The 19,288-nt window shown below is 45.6% G+C and overlaps 1 protein-coding gene and 1 long non-coding RNA gene across 2 annotated transcripts; both read left to right on the forward strand.

The window, feature by feature from the left end:
* Positions 1–6,078: 6,078 nt before the first annotated feature.
* LOC135572504 (AP-1 complex subunit sigma-2-like) lies at positions 6,079–12,852 on the forward strand. The gene is made up of 4 exons (XM_065020551.1): positions 6,079–6,292; positions 7,535–7,713; positions 9,658–9,766; positions 12,727–12,852. Exons 2-4 carry the CDS (start codon positions 7,535–7,537, stop codon positions 12,850–12,852), a joined length of 414 nt encoding a protein of 137 aa, XP_064876623.1. The 5' UTR covers positions 6,079–6,292.
* A 1,336-nt stretch (positions 12,853–14,188) lies between these two features.
* On the forward strand, positions 14,189–19,177 carry LOC135573401 (uncharacterized). Its single transcript, XR_010464726.1, has 2 exons — positions 14,189–18,139; positions 18,174–19,177. It is a non-coding gene; the product is annotated as an uncharacterized LOC135573401 (long non-coding RNA).
* Positions 19,178–19,288: the final 111 nt, after the last annotated feature.

A 19,288-nucleotide genomic window follows, 5' to 3' on the forward strand; every position in this document is an offset into this window, starting at 1 on the left:
TACCAGTACAGAGTCAATGTGGAGGCTATATACAGGAGGTACCAGTACAGAGTCAATGTGGAGGCTATATACAGGAGGTACCAGTACAGAGTTAATGTGGAGGCTATATACAGGGGGTACCAGTACAGAGTCAATGTGGAGGCTATATACAGGGGGTACCAGTACAGAGTCAATGTGGAGGCTATATACAGGGGGTACCAGTACAGAGTTAGTGTGGAGGCTGTATACAGGAAGTACCAGTACAGAGTCAATGTGGAGGCTATACCAGTACAGGGTCAATGTACCAGTACAGAGTTAATGTGGAGGCTATATACAGGGGTACCAGTACAGAGTTAATGTGGAGGCTATATACAGGAGGTACCAGTACAGAGTTAATGTGGAGGCTATATACAGGGGTACCAGTACAGAGTTAATGTGGAGGCTATATATACAGGAGGTACCAGTACAGAGTTAATGTGGAGGCTATATACAGGGGTACCAGTACAGAGTTAATGTGGAGGCTATATACAGGGGTACCAGTACAGAGTTAATGTGGAGGCTATATACAGGGGTACCAGTACAGAGTTAATGTGGAGGCTATATACAGGGGGTACCAGTACAGAGTCAATGTGGAGGCTATATACAGGGGTACCAGTACAGAGTTAATGTGGAGGCTAATACAGGGGGGGTACCAGTACAGAGTTAATGTGGAGGCTATATACAGGGGTACCAGTACAGAGTCAATGTGGAGGCTATATACAGGGGTACCAGTACAGAGTCAATGTGGAGGCTATATACAGGGGTACCAGTACAGAGTTAATGTGGAGGCTATATACAGGAGGTACCAGTACAGAGTCAATGTGGAGGCTATATACAGGGGTACCAGTACAGAGTCAATGTGGAGGCTATATACAGGGGGTACCAGTACAGAGTTAATGTGGAGGCTATATACAGGGGTACCAGTACAGAGTTAATGTGGAGGCTATATACAGGGGTACCAGTACAGAGTTAATGTGGAGGCTATATACAGGGGTACCAGTACAGAGTTAATGTGGAGGCTATATACAGGGGTACCAGTACAGAGTTAATGTGGAGGCTATATACAGGGGGTACCAGTACAGAGTCAATGTGGAGGCTATATACAGGAGGTACCAGTACAGAGTTAATGTGGAGGCTATATACAGGGGGTACCAGTACAGAGTTAATGTGGAGGCTATATACAGGGGGTACCAGTACAGAGTTAATGTGGAGGCTATATACAGGGGGTACCAGTACAGAGTTAATGTGGAGGCTATATACAGGAGGTACCAGTACAGAGTTAATGTGGAGGCTATATACAGGGGGTACCAGTACAGAGTTAATGTGGAGGCTATATACAGGGGTACCAGTACAGAGTTAATGTGGAGGCTATATACAGGGGGTACCAGTACAGAGTTAATGTGGGGCTATATACAGGGGGTACCAGTACAGAGTTAATGTGGAGGCTATATACAGGGGTACCAGTACAGAGTTAATGTGGAGGCTATATACAGGGGGTACCAGTACAGAGTTAATGTGGAGGCTATATACAGGGGGTACCAGTACAGAGTTAATGTGGAGGCTATATACAGGGGTACCAGTACAGAGTTAATGTGGAGGCTATATACAGGGGGTACCAGTACAGAGTTAATGTGGAGGCTATATACAGGGGGTACCAGTACAGAGTTAATGTGGAGGCTATATACAGGAGGTACCAGTACAGAGTTAATGTGGAGGCTATATACAGGGGTACCAGTACAGAGTTAATGTGGAGGCTACCAGTACATACAGAGGGTACCAGTACAGAGTTAATGTGGAGGCTATATACAGGGGGTACCAGTACAGAGTTAATGTGGAGGCTATATACAGGAGGTACCAGTACAGAGTTAATGTGGAGGCTATATACAGGGGTACCAGTACAGAGTTAATGTGGAGGCTATATACAGGGGTACCAGTACAGAGTTAATGTGGAGGCTATATACAGGAGGTACCAGTACAGAGTTAATGTGGAGGCTATATACAGGGGGTACCAGTACAGAGTTAATGTGGAGGCTATATACAGGGGGTACCAGTACAGAGTTAATGTGGAGGCTATATACAGAGGGTACCAGTACAGAGTTAATGTGGAGGCTATATACAGGGGGTACCAGTACAGAGTTAATGTGGAGGCTATATACAGGGGGTACCAGTACAGAGTTAATGTGGAGGCTATATACAGGGGGTACCAGTACAGAGTTAATGTGGAGGCTATATACAGGGGGTACCAGTACAGAGTTAATGTGGAGGCTTTATACAGGGGGTACCAGTACAGAGTTAATGTGGAGGCTATATACAGGGGGTACCAGTACAGAGTTAATGTGGAGGCTATATACAGGGGTACCAGTACAGAGTTAATGTGGAGGCTATATACAGGGGTACCAGTACAGAGTTAATGTGGAGGCTATATACAGGGGTACCAGTACAGAGTTAATGTGGAGGCTATATACAGGGGTACCAGTACAGAGTTAATGTGGAGGCTTTATACAGAGGGTACCAGTACAGAGTTAATGTGGAGGCTTTATACAGGGAGTACCAGTACAGAGTTAATGTGGAGGCTTTATACAGAGGGTACCAGTACAGAGTTAATGTGGAGGCTTTATACAGGGAGTACCAGTACAGAGTTAATGTGGAGGCTTTATACAGGGAGTACCAGTACAGAGTTAATGGCCTTTTGGCAAACTCCAAGCGGGCTGCCATGTGCCTTTTACTGAGGAGGGGCTTCCGTCTGGCCACTCTACCATAAAGGCCTGATTGATGGAGTGCTGCAGAAGGCTATCCCATCTCCACAGAGGAACTCTGAAGCTCTGTCAGACTGACCATTGGGTTCTTGGTTCCCTCCCTGACCAAGGCCCTTCTACCCTGATGGCTCAGTTTGGCCAGGCGGCCAGCTCTCTACTTCTTTCCTTTAAGAATGATAGAGGCCACTGTGTTCTTGGGGCCCTTCAAAGCTGCAGAAATGTTTTGGTACTCTTCCCCAGATCTGTGCATCAACACAATCCTGTCTCGGAGCTCTACGTACAAGTCCTTCGACCTCGCGGCTTGGTTTTTGCTCTGACATGCACCGTAACTGTGGGACCTTATATAGACAGGTGTGTGCCTTTCCAAATCATGTCATAACAATTGAATTTACCACAGGTGGACTCCAATCAAGTTGTAGAGAACAGCTAAAGGATGATCAATGGAAACAGGATGCACCTGAGCTCAATTTCGAGTCTCATAGCAAAGTGTCTGAAAACTTATGTAAATAAGGTATTTTTGTTTTGTTATTATGGGGTATGATGTGTAGATTGATGAGGGGAAAAAATATATTTAAAATAAGGCTGTAACGTAAAAAAAATTGGAATAAGTCAAGGGGTCTGAATAGTTTCCAAATGCACTGTAGCTGGCCACTAGAGATGTAGAGATGCTGGCCACTAGAGATGTATATATATATATATCACTAGAGATATATATATATATATGCCACCCCCGTGCTTCATGGTTGGAATGGTGTTCTTCGGCTTGCAAGCCTCCCCCATTTTCCTCAACACATATCAATGGTCATTATGGCCAAACAGTTCTATTTTTCCAAAAAAAGTACCATCTTTGTGTCCATGTGCAGTTGCAAACGGTAGTCTGGCTTTTTTATGTTGGTGTTGGAGCAGTGGCTTCTTCCTTGCTGAGCGGCCTTTCAGGTTATGTTAATATAGGACTTGTTTTACTGTGGATATAGATACTTTTGTACCTGTTTCCTCCAGCATCTTCACAGGGTTCTTTGCTGTTGTTCTGGGATTGATTTGCACTTTTCGCACCAAATTATGTTCATCTCTAGGAGACAGAATACGTCTCCTTCCTGAGCGGTATGACGGCCAACTGGTCCCATGGTGTTGTTTGTACAGATGAACATGGTACCTTCAGGCTTTTGGAAATTGCTCCCAAGGATGAACCAGACTTGTGGAGGTCTACAATTGTTTTTCTGAGGTCTTGGCTGATTTCTTTATATTTTCCCATGATGTCAAGCAAAGTATGAAGGTAGGCCTTGAAATACATCCATAGGTACACCTCCAACTGACTCAAATTATGTCAATTAGCCTATCAGAAGCTTCGAAAGCCATTACATTTTCTTACTGACTTGCCTAGTTAAATAAAGGTAAAAACAAAAAAGTCCCCTAAGTAAGCTGGTCCTGGGGCTCTGTTCACAAATAGACCCCACAGAGCCCCAGGACAGCAACACAATTAGATCCAACCAAATCATGACAAAACAAAAAGATAATTACTTGACACATTGGAAAGAATTAACAAAAAACAGAGCAGACTAGAATGCTATTTGGCCCTCAACAGAGAGTACACAGTGGCAGAATACCTGACCACTGTGACTGACCCAAACATAACAGTGCTGTACAAGATTTTGCTTTCAAATTGCGTTAAACATGATTTTAGGCCGCCGTAGGCAGACATGGCTCTCAAGAGAAGAAAGGCTATGGGCACACTGCCCACAAAATGAGATGGAAGTGCAGCTCAGTTTCCTAACCTCCTGCCCAATGTATGACCATATTAGACACATGTTTTTCTCAGATTACACAGAACCACAAAGAATTTGAAAACAAATCCAATTTTGATAAACTCCCATATCTATTGGGTGAAATACCACAGTGTGACATCACAGCAGCAAGATGTGTGACCTGTTGCCACAAGAAAAGGGTAACCAGTGAAAAACAAACACCATTGTAAATTCAACCCATATTTATGTTGATTTATTTTCCCTTTTGTACATCGTTACAACACTGTATAAAGACATAATATGCCATTTGAAATGTCTTTATTCTTTTGGAACTTTTGTGAGTGTAATGTTTACTGTTCATTTTTTATTGTTTATTTCACTTTAGTTTATCATATGTTTCCCATGCCAATATAGCCCCTTAAATTGAAATTGAATTGAGAGAGAGAGACTGTTGACTGACCTCAAGTAGAGTAGATAAGACAAATACTTTCTATGTTCTCACTCTATTTTAAGTTGACCTTTGTCCAAGCTTTTATTTATTTTAGGGAGTCCACGCCAGGACAGTTTGCCCATTTAAAAGAGCTATTGACTCTTGGCTTTCTAAGGATAAGTAACAGACATTTAGCCTACTGTGGGGAATTTACTGAGGTATCAATATCATTAGACCTATTGTGCATGACTTCTTTCATTGCAAATGGTAACTGTACGAATGTTATTCGCATGACATAACGTGACATTGTGTCTGGCAGTGGTACGTGATATAATGAAACATACCTGGTGACATAGAATAGTCTCATGAACGAGCCTGGCGAATCCATCGAGCTTCACACCTGAGTTACTGCGGCTCCGCATGTTGCCGTCTCTATCTGTCAATGTGAAATGATGACAGACAGGTAGTTAGAGCAGGATCATTTATAGTAGGGTACAGTAGTCGTGAGTCCTGAATACATGTGAAGCGTTCGCAATAGTAAAAGTACTGCCGTATGCTGTAATCAAATAACATTACTGTGTATAGAAAGTCACCTACCTTGAACCCATCAGTTATTGTGCAATGCATAAATATCGCTGTTGACAGCTTTGCAGTAGCAGCTAACAATTCCACATCCATTCAACGCATTTCATAAAACTCCTAGTTGCTCCAGCGCAGTAGCATCAGTGTCAAAATATGACCGAATACTTCACGTCGCAGAGGTGTTTTTAGCTCAACATACACCATTCCTTCACATGTAACAGATTACTGCTCCTCTCTCGGTCTCTCAATGTGCCTCTCCTCTTCCTGATGTGGACAGAATGTCCGGTATACAGTTGCCATAAAGGGGGCGCTAGAGCAGCCAACGTAGAGAAGATGAGTTGGTTATTACATATATGAATTATTGTTAGAATCTGTTATGTTTTTTTAACATAACATAGATCTCGATTTAAACCAACAAACGGTGCCTGGTTTGTTTTCGGCTTTGCTTTCTCTTTTACTTCCTGTGGTCTTTGTATCACCTCGGCATCTTTCTGTTCAATCTAATATTTTCATATTTTCAGATTTTGATTGACAGTGCGACCCCACCTTGTCCATTTACATTCTGCAGGCATAGTAAACAAGGACTGGGATAACGGAATTTTTAAGCCAATCAAAAATCCGGACAGTAGATGTGTTAACCAATCAAAATAGATCTAACTGCATCCCCGCTGAACGCTCGACTTCACTGGGTGGACTGCACATTTCTGTTGGATAGATTTGAATCTGCAATTCATAGTGTTTTTGAGTCAACAATCAAGATAAAGGTACGTTTTACCTCCTTATTTGTTTGGCCAGTCGTTGCAATTGCACATGTTGAACGAAAAAGCGTCCTGTGCTTCTGATAATGTCCACAAAAAGCCATTGAAAAAGTAGCTAGCTAGACATCCTTACTGTGCATGTTAGCTGCTAGCGCTAGCCACCCATCTCTGAGCTAGCTTTACACTCACATTGGATGGATATACTGAGGGCCATAAGCTACCTAACTAACAACAACTAGGCTAACTAGTTATATGACTGGGAAAATGTCTGTGTTTTCATAGGCAAATCCTCAGTTGGCTAGATAGTTAGACAGAGAAGACCATATGAGGTCTTGACTATGGAGAAGACCTTTCACTAGCTATGTAAGCAAACTACCATTTATGTTTGGCTACTTTACCTCCTTGCTCCAACATACACCCTCACCCTGCCTCTGTATTGTATCACTTTACTGAACAGCCTGGGTTTAAGTCTCTAGTGTGCCTGAAGACGGAATCATCCCGATGAGCTAAAGCCCACCGAACCACCTCTGTTACACTTGTATTGATCCTCGTCTCCGCTCATATCTCCTCTCACCTTCCTCCTTCCCTCTCCTCTGTCCCCTATCATTCTCCCTTTCTCTCCTCTCCCCTCCCCATCCCCTCTCCCTCCTCTCCACCCCCCCCTCCTCTGTCCTCCCCCTCCTCTGTCCTCCCCCTCCTCTGTCCTCCCCCTCCTCTGTCCTCCCCCCCCTCCCTCCTCTGTCCTCCCTCCTCTGTCCTCCCTCCTCTGTCCTCCCCCTCTGTCCTCCCCCTGTCCTCTCCTCTATCCTCCTCTCATATCTCCTCTCACCTTCCTCCTTCCCTCTCCTCTGTCGCCTATCATTCTCCCTTTCTCTCCTCGCCCCATCCCCTCTCCCTCCTCTCCACCCCACCCTCCCCTGTCCTCCCCCTGTCCTCTCCTCTATCCTCCTCTCATTCTCTCTCCTCCTCTGCTGTCCCTCTCTCATTCTTTCTCCTCCCCCCTGTCCTCTCCTCTATCCTCCTCTCATTCTCTCTCCTCCTCTCCTGTCCCTCTCTCATTCTTTCTCCTCTCCACCCCATCCCCCTCCCTCCTCTGTCCTCCCCTCATTCTCTCTCCTCCTCTGCTGTCCCTCTCTCATTCTTTCTCCTCTCCTCTGTCCTCTCCTCTATCCTCCTCTCATTCTCTCTCCTCCTCTCCTGTCCCTCTCTCATTCTCTCTCCTCCTCTGTCCTCTTCTCCTTCCACCAGATGCAGTTCATGCTGCTGTTCAGTCGGCAGGGTAAGCTGCGGCTGCAGAAGTGGTATGTTCCCCTGTCAGACAAAGAGAGGAAGAAGATCTCCAGGGACCTGGTCCAGACCATTCTAGCCCGTAAGCCCAAGATGTGTTCCTTCCTGGAGTGGAGGGACCTCAAGATCGTCTACAAGAGGTCAGAGAAAGACAGACAGACAGACAGACAGACAGACAAGGGCGTTAATGGTGGGAAATGATGTGCTCCTTCCTGGAGTGGGTGGACCTTAATATCATCTACAAGACAGACAGACGGGGGAAATGTGGACTCCATCTGATAGTGTTGAGGTCAATTCAGGAAGGGAATTTCACAATCTTTGTTAAAGTTTTTACTTCCTGAAATTGGCAGTTGTGACAACTAAATTGTAGTATAGTCTCAAACCACTATACTTGTGCCAATGTTTAGAAGGTTGGTTTCCAATAAGACTTTGCTGCTAGGGAGGCACCCTTACAGTTTTGTTTTCAGTCAGGGGGGCATTTTGTTACAGCACTCATTCTCAGAATGGTGAAGGACATCTGATGCTTTTGTTATTCATTATTATCCCTGCTGAACGAAAGTATGTTTGTCAGAATGTGGCCCAAGGTTAGTGGCTTTGTTGTTTATCCCTGTGTTATCCTGTCCTCCAGATACACCAGCCTGTATTTCTGTTGTTTATCCCTGTGTTATCCTGTCCTCCAGCCTGTATTTCTGTTGTTTATCCCTGTGTTATCCTGTCCTCCAGATACACCAGTCTGTATTTCTGTTGTTTATCCCTGTGTTATCCTGTCCTCCAGCCTGTATTTCTGTTGTTTATCCCTGTGTTATCCTGTCCTCCAGATACACCAGCCTGTATTTCTGTTGTTTATCCCTGTGTTATCCTGTCCTCCAGATACACCAGCCTGTATTCTGTTGTTTATCCCTGTGTTATCCTGTCCTCCAGATACACCAGTCTGTATTTCTGTTGTTTATCCCTGTGTTATCCTGTCCTCCAGATACACCAGCCTGTATTTCTGTTGTTTATCCCTGTGTTATCCTGTCCTCCAGCCTGTATTTCTGTTGTTTATCCCTGTGTTATCCTGTCCTCCAGATACACCAGTCTGTATTTCTGTTGTTTATCCCTGTGTTATCCTGTCCTCCAGATACACCAGCCTGTATTTCTGTTGTTTATCCCTGTGTTATCCTGTCCTCCAGATACACCAGCCTGTATTTCTGTTGTTTATCCCTGTGTTATCCTGTCCTCCAGATACACCAGCCTGTATTTCTGTTGTTTATCCCTGTGTTATCCTGTCCTCCAGATACACCAGCCTGTATTTCTGTTGTTTATCCCTGTGTTATCCTGTCCTCCAGATACGCCAGCCTGTATTTCTGTTGTTTATCCCTGTGTTATCCTGTCCTCCAGATACACCAGCCTGTATTTCTGTTGTTTATCCCTGTGTTATCCTGTCCTCCAGATACACCAGCCTGTATTTCTGTTGTTTATCCCTGTGTTATCCTGTCCTCCAGATACACCAGCCTGTATTTCTGTTGTTTATCCCTGTGTTATCCTGTCCTCCAGATACACCAGCCTGTATTTCTGTTGTTTATCCCTGTGTTATCCTGTCCTCCAGATACACCAGCCTGTATTTCTGTTGTTTATCCCTGTGTTATCCTGTCCTCCAGTTTATCCCTGTGTTATCCTGTCCTCCAGATACACCAGTCTGTATTTCTGTTGTTTATCCCTGTGTTTTCCTGTCCTCCAGATACGCCAGTCTGTATTTCTGTTGTTTATCCCTGTGTTATCCTGTCCTCCAGATACACCAGCCTGTATTTCTGTTGTTTATCCCTGTGTTATCCTGTCCTCCAGATACACCAGTCTGTATTTCTGTTGTTTATCCCTGTGTTTTCCTGTCCTCCAGATACGCCAGCCTGTATTTCTGTTGTTTATCCCTGTGTTATCCTGTCCTCCAGATACACCAGCCTGTATTTCTGTTGTTTATCCCTGTGTTATCCTGTCCTCCAGATACACCAGTCTGTATTTCTGTTGTTTATCCCTGTGTTTTCCTGTCCTCCAGATACGCCAGTCTGTATTTCTGTTGTTTATCCCTGTGTTTTCCTGTCCTCCAGATACGCCAGCCTGTATTTCTGCTGTGCGGTGGAAGATCAAGACAATGAGCTCATCACGCTGGAGATCATCCACAGATACGTAGAGCTGCTGGATAAGTACTTTGGCAGTGTGAGTCTTCATATTGCTACTGTTCTCTCTGTGGTCCTGTTGGTGATCATGACAGTGGCCATACTGTTCTCTCTGTGGTCCTGTTGGTGTTCATGACAGTGGCCATACTGTTCTCTCAGTGGCCATACTGTTCTCTCTGTGGTCCTGTTGGTGATCATGACAGTGGCCATACTGTTCTCTCTGTGGTCCTGTTGGTGATCATGACAGTGGCCATACTGTTCTCTCTGTGGTCCTGTTGGTGATCATGACAGTGGCCATACTGTTCTCTCTGTGGTCCTGTTGGTGTTCATGACAGTGGTCATACTGTTCTCTCAGTGGCCCTGTTGGTGATCATGACAGTGGCCATACTGTTCTCTCAGTGGTCCTGTTGGTGATCATGACAGTGGCCATACTGTTCTCTCAGTGGTCCTGTTGGTAATCATGACAGTGGCCATACTGTTCTCTCAGTGGTCCTGTTGGTGATCATGACAGTGGCCATACTGTTCTCTCAGTGGCCATACTGTTCTCTCAGTGGCCATACTGTTCTCTCAGTGACCATAGTGTTCTCTCAGTGACCATAGTGTTATCTCAGTGGTCCTGTTGGTGTTCATGACAGTGGCCATACTGTTCTCTCAGTGGTCCTGTTGGTGTTCATGACAGTGGCCATACTGTTCTCTCTGTGGTCCTGTTGGTGATCATGACAGTGGCCATACTGTTCTCTCAGTGGTCCTGTTGGTGATCCAGTGGCCATACTGTTCTCTCAGTGGTCCTGTTGGTGATCCAGTGGCCATACTGTTCTCTCAGTGGTCCTGTTGGTGATCATGACAGTGGCCATACTGTTCTCTCAGTGACCATAGTGTTCTCTCAGTGACCATACTGTTATCTCAGTGGTCCTGTTGGTGTTCCATGGCCACTGTTCTCTCAGTGGTCCATAGTGTCCTCTCTCAGTGGCCATACTGTTCTCTCAGTGGTCCTGTTGGTGATCATGACAGTGGCCATACTGTTCTCTCAGTGGTCCTGTTGGTGATCATGACAGTGGCCATACTGTTCTCTCAGTGGTCCTGTTGGTAATCATGACAGTGGCCATACTGTTCTCTCAGTGGTCCTGTTGGTGATCATGACAGTGGCCATACTGTTCTCTCAGTGGTCCTGTTGGTGATCATGACAGTGGCCATACTGTTCTCTCAGTGTTCATGACAGTGGCCATGACCATAGTTCTCTCAGTGGTCCTGTTGGTGATCATGACAGTGGCCATACTGTTCTCTCAGTGGTCCTGTTGGTGTTCATGACAGTGGCCATACTGTTCTCTCAGTGGTCCTGTTGTTGTGATCATGACATGGCCATAGTTCTCTCTGTGGTCCTGTTGGTGTTCATGACAGTGGTCATACTGTTCTCTCAGTGGTCCTGTTGGTGATCATGACAGTGGCCATACTGTTCTCTCAGTGGTCCTGTTGGTGATCATGACAGTGGCCATACTGTTCTCTCAGTGGTCCTGTTGGTGATCATGACAGTGGCCATACTGTTCTCTCTGTGGTCCTGTTGGTGATCATGACAGTGGCCATACTGTTCTCTCAGTGGCCATACTGTTCTCTCAGTGACCATAGTGTTCTCTCAGTGACCATAGTGTTATCTCAGTGGTCCTGTTGGTGATCATGACAGTGGCCATACTGTTCTCTCTGTGGTCCTGTTGGTGATCATGACAGTGGCCATACTGTTCTCTCAGTGGTCCTGTTGGTGATCCAGTGGCCATACTGTTCTCTCAGTGGTCCTGTTGGTGATCCAGTGGCCATACTGTTCTCTCAGTGGTCCTGTTGGTGATCATGACAGTGGCCATACTGTTCTCTCTGTGGCCATACTGTTCTCTCTGTGGCCATACTGTTCTCTCAGTGACCATAGTGTTCTCTCAGTGACCATAGTGTTATCTCAGTGGTCCTGTTGGTGTTCATGATAGAGGCCATACTGTTCTCTCAGTGGTCCTGTTGGTGATCATGATAGAGGCCATACTGTTCTCTCAGTGGTCCTGTTGGTGATCATGATAGAGGCCATACTGTTCTCTCAGTGGTCCTGTTGGTGATCATGACAGTGGCCATACTGTTCTCTCAGTGGTCCTGTTGGTAATCATGACAGTGGCCATACTGTTCTCTCAGTGGTCCTGTTGGTGATCATGACAGTGGCCATACTGTTCTCTCAGTGGTCCTGTTGGTGATCATGACAGTGGCCATACTGTTCTCTATGTTCATGACAGTGGCCATACTGTTCTCTCAGTGGTCCTGTTGGTGATCATGACAGTGGCCATACTGTTCTCTATGTTCATGACAGTGGCCATACTGTTCTCTCAGTGGTCCTGTTGGTGTTCATGATAGAGGCCATACTGTTCTCTCAGTGGTCCTGTTGGTGATCATGACAGTGGCCATACTGTTCTCTCAGTGGCCCTGTTGGTGATCATGACAGTGGCCATACTGTTCTCTCAGTGGTCCTGTTGGTGATCATGACAGTGGCCATACTGTTCTCTCAGTGGCCATACTGTTCTCTCAGTGGCCATACTGTTCTCTCAGTGGTCCTGTTGGTGTTCATGACAGTGGCCATACTGTTCTCTCAGTGGTCCTGTTGGTGATCATGACAGTGGCCATACTGTTCTCTCAGTGGTCCTGTTGGTGTTCATGACAGTGGCCACACTGTTCTCTCAGTGGTCCTGTTGGTGATCATGACAGTGGCCATTATGTTAAAGCACCATTGCTTAGCACCTATCCAAATGATCAGATCTGTGAGAAGGGGAAGAAGGCCATACTGTTCTCTCAGTGGTCCTGTTGGTGACAGACAGTCTGGTGTTCTCTCAGTGGTCCTGTTGGTGATCATGGAGCCTGTTGGTAATGTTCAAATGGGTTTGATCATTTGTGGCCAATGTTCTCTCAGTGGTCTGTTGGAAAATAATGTTCTTCCAATGTGTTCCCTCTTGGTGTCTGTGTCTGTCTCCATGTCAGGTGTGTGAGCTGGACATCATCTTTAACTTTGAGAAGGCCTACTGTTCTCTCATCCTGTTGGTGATGAGTTCCTCTGTGGTCCTGTTGGAGGAGAGGGCTCAGGAGACTCTCCAAGAAGAACCATAGTGTTCTCTCAGTGAGGTGGTCCTGTTGGTGTTCATGAGCAGGGCCATACTGTTCTGCAGGAGGTATGATGACATCTCTGGGCTATGTCCTAGATGAGTTGGTGTAGTGATGACATCTCTGGTCTATGATGTCACATACTGTTCTCTCAGTGGTCCTGCTGGTGATGACCATCTCTGTTCTCTCATGTCCTGATGAGTTGGTGTTATGGCCATACTTTCTCTCAGTGGTCCATCTCTGGTGATTCCTATGACCATAGTGTTATCTCAGTCCATTCTTGTTCTTGTTTAGTTTTGTGTTGAAAGTGTTTGTTCTCTAGTGGTCCTGTTGTGATTAGGCTACTGTTCTCTCTGGTCAGCTGTTGGTGGACAGTGGCCATACTGTCTCAGGCACTCTACCGCCATACTGTCCTCTGAGTGGTCCTGTTGGTGATCCTGACAGGGCCATTGGCTGTCTGAGCTCTCATCCATACTGTTCATCCACATGACTGAGCTATGGGAACTGTTCTCTCCCCAGGGTCCTGGCTGGCCATCTGAGCTGTTGGTGATCACATACTGTTCCTCAGTGGTCCTGTTGGTGATCATGACTGTGGCCTATGGGAACTGTTCTCCCCAGTTCTCTTGGCTGTGTTCTGAGCCATCTGTTCTCCAGTGGTCCTGTTGGTGATCCATATACTGTTCTCTCAGCTGTTGGTGAACCTCCCCAGGGTCCTGGCTGTCTGAGCTCCACTACCTGCATCCACATGACTGAGGTCTGTGGGAATCTCCCCAGGGTCCTGTTGGTGTTCATGACAGTGGCCACACTGTTCTGAGCTGGTGATCACTGACCTGGCATCCAAATGATCAGATCTGTGAGAAGGGGAAGAAGTATACATGTTGTTATTGGAACAGGGTCTGGTTGTTCCTGTGTCTAATGGAGCTGTTCAAATGGGTTTACCATTTGGAGTAAATACTTTGGACTAGGAAAAATAATCTTCCAATGTGTTCCCTCTTGGGAACCATCTTTAACCCCTGCTAGGAGGAGAGGCTCAGGGTTGGCTGTCTGAGCTCTCACTACCTGCATCCACAGCCATGACTGAGCTAGGAGGAACCTCCCCAGGGTTGGCTGTCTGAGCCCTAACATCTGACCCCAACACTAACCCTGACCTCTAAGAAGAACGTACTGAAGGCTATCCACCTGCCAGGAGGTGTTGACTGAGCTATGATGACATCTCTGGTCTATGATGAACCTCCTGGTCTATGTCCTAGGGTTGGCTGTCTGATTCTATACGTCATTCTTGACTTGTTTATCCACTATAGACTGCTGTATTTAGGAACCTCCACAGCTCTGCATCCATGACTGAGCTATGGGAACCTCCCCAGGGTTGGCTGTCTGAGCTCTCACTACCTGCATCCACATGACTGAGCTATGGGAACCTCCCCAGGGTTGGCTGTCTGAGCTCTCACTCCCTGCATCCACATGACTGAGCTATGGGAACCTCCCCAGGGTTGGCTGTCTGAGCTCTCACTCCCTGCATCCACATGACTGAGCTATGGGAACCTCCCCAGGGTTGGCTGTCTGAGCTCTCACTGCCTGCATCCATATGACTGAGCTATGGGAACCTCCCCAGGGTTGGCTGTCTGAGCTCTCACTACCTGCATCCACAGCCATATGACTGAGCTATGGGAACCTCCCCAGGGTTGGCTGTCTGAGCTCTCACTCCCTGCATCCACAGCTATATGACTGAGCTATGGGAACCTCCCCAAGGTTGGCTGTCTGAGCTCTCACTACCTGCATCCACATGACTGAGCTATGGGAACCTCCCCAGGGTTGGCTGTCTGAGCTCTCACTCCCTGCATCCATATGACTGAGCTATGGGAACCTCCCCAGGGTTGGCTGTCTGAGCTCTCACTCCCTGCATCCATATGACTGAGCTATGGGAACCTCCCCAGGGTTGGCTGTCTGAGCTCTCACTCCCTGCATCCACAGCTATATGACTGAGCTATGGGAACCTCCCCAGGGTTGGCTGTCTGAGCTCTCACTACCTGCATCCACATGACTGAGCTATGGGAACCTCCCCAGGGTTGGCTGTCTGAGCTCTCACTACCTGCATCCACATGACTGAGCTATGGGAACCTCCCCAGGGTTGGCTGTCTGAGCTCTCACTGCCTCTGTTCATAAAGGGAGCTTCACTCACTATTCAGCTCTCATTCATGACTACCATCAGCATGAAACACTGGAGAATCTGACTGGGGGGCGGGGGTGACAAAAGGGGGGGGTACTTTTCCAGTCTAATCCACCCTTTTCATCAGAATTGTTCCAACTAAAACTATAGAGCTGCATCATACTTTCTATATTTTACGTCTAGCTGAAGAGTCTGTGCTTGAGGAAGGATGATTTGTGTTTTAGGTCTGATAATGTTTACTAGTTTATACAAGGCTTGGCTAACAATGTCACAGAAACGATGCGAGCTCTTCAATGGGACCCGAAGGCTGTGTGTGGTGATTCTGGATGGTCAGATGGCAACGAGGAAGTAGGGGGACTCGTTCAATCTCGTTCTGTCACCAGAGCTCGGTGCTTATTATGGGATGTATTAGGTTACGATATCCGACTTCTTCGATATAGCGTTAGCGATATGTTAGAGAAAGAACCCACTGAACGATTCAGAATATGAAGAATCATATTTGTCTTGGTAAAATGTATTTTATAACAACGGAAGTGAAATGCAATCACCAAAGCGCGTTACGGACACCCTTTGTGTTTGAGAGACAAGTGCACATTTTTATTTATGTTTTCAATAAACATTGAAATATAGTTTACATGTTGTCAACAGTCTAATAAAAAAAAGAACGATCTCGCTCTCCCAGAACAAGCTTGGCTAGTGGTAAAAACCTGCTTATTCAGACAAAAGACCAATCTAAGCCGACCACGTCTCTGCTAAACAACCAACCCATCCATTTGTTAGCTTACTAACTGGGCCTGGCAGTCATACACATCATATGAAACTAATGAGGTGGTAAGTGCAGCACCATGCTCACAACACTAAATGCTTTACCAAGCTAGCTATCTGGCCACTGTCGCTAGTGACATCATTAACTCGCAATGGATCAGTTTTCACGAAGCAGCTGCCTAGAGACCCTTTACCTACCTACCTAGCTAGCTAGCGAATCATGCTAACCATTTAGCTTACGTTAGCCAGCTAGCTAAAAGTCTATCTATGGGGCTGTATGCGATTATGGAAAGTGAATTAAAAAAATATATATCTTTCTGTGGCCATCTGACTAGTATCAAAAAGGGCATTCTGCAACATCAGTGCAGCTAGCTAACATTGACTAGACCGTAAAGCAACACACACGGACATCCATTGCCAAACAACGCTATTGCCATCTTCTGGTTTAAAGTATTTTAACGAGGCTGAGGACTTCGCTGTGTGACAACTCTGTTCGGAGGTGCTAAGTACTGTCGGCAGGCAAACATTTGACAATCCTACTGATGTGTCTGTTATTGATTAAATACCTTGTTAACAGCGCAATTTTTGAAGCCACAACTAATGTCTGGATTGGACATTTTGTGCCTTTCCTTTATTGCTCATTTGGAACACAGGAGGTTGGTGGCACCTTAATTAGGGAGGACGGGCTCGTGGTAATGGCTGGAGTGGAATCAGTGGAACGGTATCAAATACATTCATTTTTTAAACCTTTATTTAACTAGGCAAGTCAGTTAAGAACAAATTCTTATTTTCAATGACGGCCTAGGAACAGTGGGTTAACTGCCTTGTTCAGGGGCAGAACGACAGTCAGCTCGGGGATTTGAACTTGCAACCTTCCGGTTATTAGCCCAACGTTCTAACCACTAGGCTACCCTGCTGCCCCACATGGTTTGATACCCTTCCATTCGCTCCATTGCAGCCATTTATTATGAGCCGTCCTCCCCCCAGCAGCCTCCTCTGATTTACACCAGCTGGTCTAGCGGTCAGTTGTATTCAAACAGTGCTTTTCTCTCTCTCTCCGTGCTTCACCTCCTGCTAGGATGCCAAAGTAAGTGTTACATCTACCTGATCTGCTTTATTTAATCGTGGCGTTGGAGCAGTTACTCAAGTCATTGCATTTAGGCTTCAAACACCTGTTTCTTGTATGCACTCCATAAACCAATCAAACGGGTCCATCTTCAGACTGACTACAGTGTTTTATCCTTCTCAACTGTCCTGTTGTCTGTTCCCTCCCTCCTTTAGGAAGCTGAAGCCCCACGGAGTGTCCTGGAGGAGATTGGCCTGACATAAAGTCCCTCCATCACTGCCCCAACTATCTCCCTCTCTTTACTCTCTCTCTCTTCACGGGGGCCCAAACATCTTGTTCTCGCTCCTTTGATGTGCTGTAGTGTTGTCTTGTACTAAAACTCTTATCATGTTGTTAATGTTACTTGTGCCAACTGTCTGTTCCTTGTTTTTTTTTTTGTACCTCGTCAAACACTCACCTTTTGAAACCCCTGGGGTTTATGCAGCCAGTGGCCACAAACTACACCAATAATAACTGAAATCTCACCCACCTTCCTTAAGTCCGTGTTTTTGTTGTACGTGACATGTCCGTGACGGGCATTTTAACTCCAGTCTCGTCTAGAGAATTTAAAACAATTCAAAGTATATCATAAAGAGTAAGAAACCCCTTTTTTTACTTAAATGGGATGTTCACAAGTAAAGAAAAAGCAAAACGATGTCAGTATTTTTAAAGAAGTGTTACAGTTTAAAAGTATTAATGTTCATTCTTTCATTGTTTGACCAAAGAACACTGTGTTATAATCATATCGTTTTGAAGATAAATGGTGTTTAGGGGGAAAATATGTGCTCTCTCAGGGTTGGGGTCAATTCTATTTAAATTCCAATCAATTCAGAAAGTAAACCAATTTACACTTTTTACTCATTGAAAATCATTGAAGGAAATGTGCATTGGAATATCAGTGTATTCCTGAATTTAAATGGAATTGACCCAAGCCTTGCTCTGTATAGCCTGAGTCCCAGATCTTTGTGCTGTCTTGCTACCTCCTGTGTCGTTCAGTTGGGAAGACGGCACAAACACACCTGGGACTCCTCCCATTCTGCATGCTTTAAAAGGCAAGGGAAGAGTAACACCGGGGACTCCGCCCACTCTGCATGCTTTAAAAGGCAAGGGAAGAGTAACACCGGGGACTCCGCCCACTCTGCATGCTTTAAAAGGCAAGGGAAGAGTAACACTGGGGACTCCGCCCACTCTGCATGCTTTAAAAGGCAAGGGAAGAGTAACACTGGGGACTCCGCCCACTCTGCATGCTTTAAAAGGCAAGAGTAACTCCCACTCTGCATGCTTTAAAAGGCAAGGGAAGAGTAACATCCTGGGGACTCCGCCCACTCTGCATGCTTTAAAAGGCAAGGGAAGAGTAGCATCCTGGGGACTCTGCCCACTCTGCGTGCTTTAAAAGGCAAGGGAAGAGTAACACTGGGGACTCCTCCCACTCTGCATGCTTTAAAAGGCAAGGGAAGAGTAACTCCTCCCACTCTGCATGCTTTAAAAGGCAAGGGAAGAGTAACACTGGGGACTCCGCCCACTCTGCATACTTTAAAAGGCAAGGGAAGAGTAACTCCTCCCACTCTGCATGCTTTAAAAGGCAAGGGAAGAGTAACTCCGCCCACTCTGCATGCTTTATAAGGCAAGGGAAGAGTAACACAAGTGAAAATGAACAAAAAGGGATTCTGTTACTAATCAAACTTCTATTCGTCACACAATGTTTTAACTGTCAATGAAAATGCATTTAGGGCACTTGATTCGTAGCCTGGTTCTGAACTGAATTCATGAAGTGATCGTGAAACTGGAATATTCTGTTTGAATCATAACAGGCTACTTGTTGAGGAAGGTTGTGACAATTGAAGCACAAATCATGAGGTACTCCCACTATATCACTGCCTGTGCTTAGTGCACACAGACATGACCAGTTATTGAATTGTTTACACAAACCATTGGTTAAAGAAGCCTAAACCTGTTGCAATTCCCTGTCTACCGTACAGACTGCTCCTTTACCAATGACCAGAACGGTGTCCTGTGAGGACATTTAATGTTCTCTTTCAGCTTGTACTGTATTGGCTCTTTAACTGTGGTGACATCCCAAATGGCACCCTATTCCCTACATAGTGCACTACTTTTGGCCAGAGCCTATGAAGAAGTGCACTATATAGGGAATAGGGCACCATGTCTTGCTCCTGTGTACATTATGAATCATTTCAAAGTATTGCATTTTATTTTACACAAGACAACTGTCACTACTTCAGTTCTCTCAAATACTGTAAATCATTAAAACAATACATGTCTATGGATTAGCAGAATGGTTGTTTTGCCTGGCCTTTTTTTTCACAGAAAATGTCAAGTGTGTGGAAGAAACAAGGTTCAATTGTAGGTCAAAGAGCAAATGCTCTCGAGTTACTTTTGGCAATAAA

The sequence above is a fragment of the Oncorhynchus nerka genome, linkage group LG2 (assembly GCF_034236695.1).
Source record: "Oncorhynchus nerka isolate Pitt River linkage group LG2, Oner_Uvic_2.0, whole genome shotgun sequence".
In the NCBI taxonomy this organism is placed as follows: Eukaryota; Metazoa; Chordata; class Actinopteri; order Salmoniformes; family Salmonidae; genus Oncorhynchus; species Oncorhynchus nerka.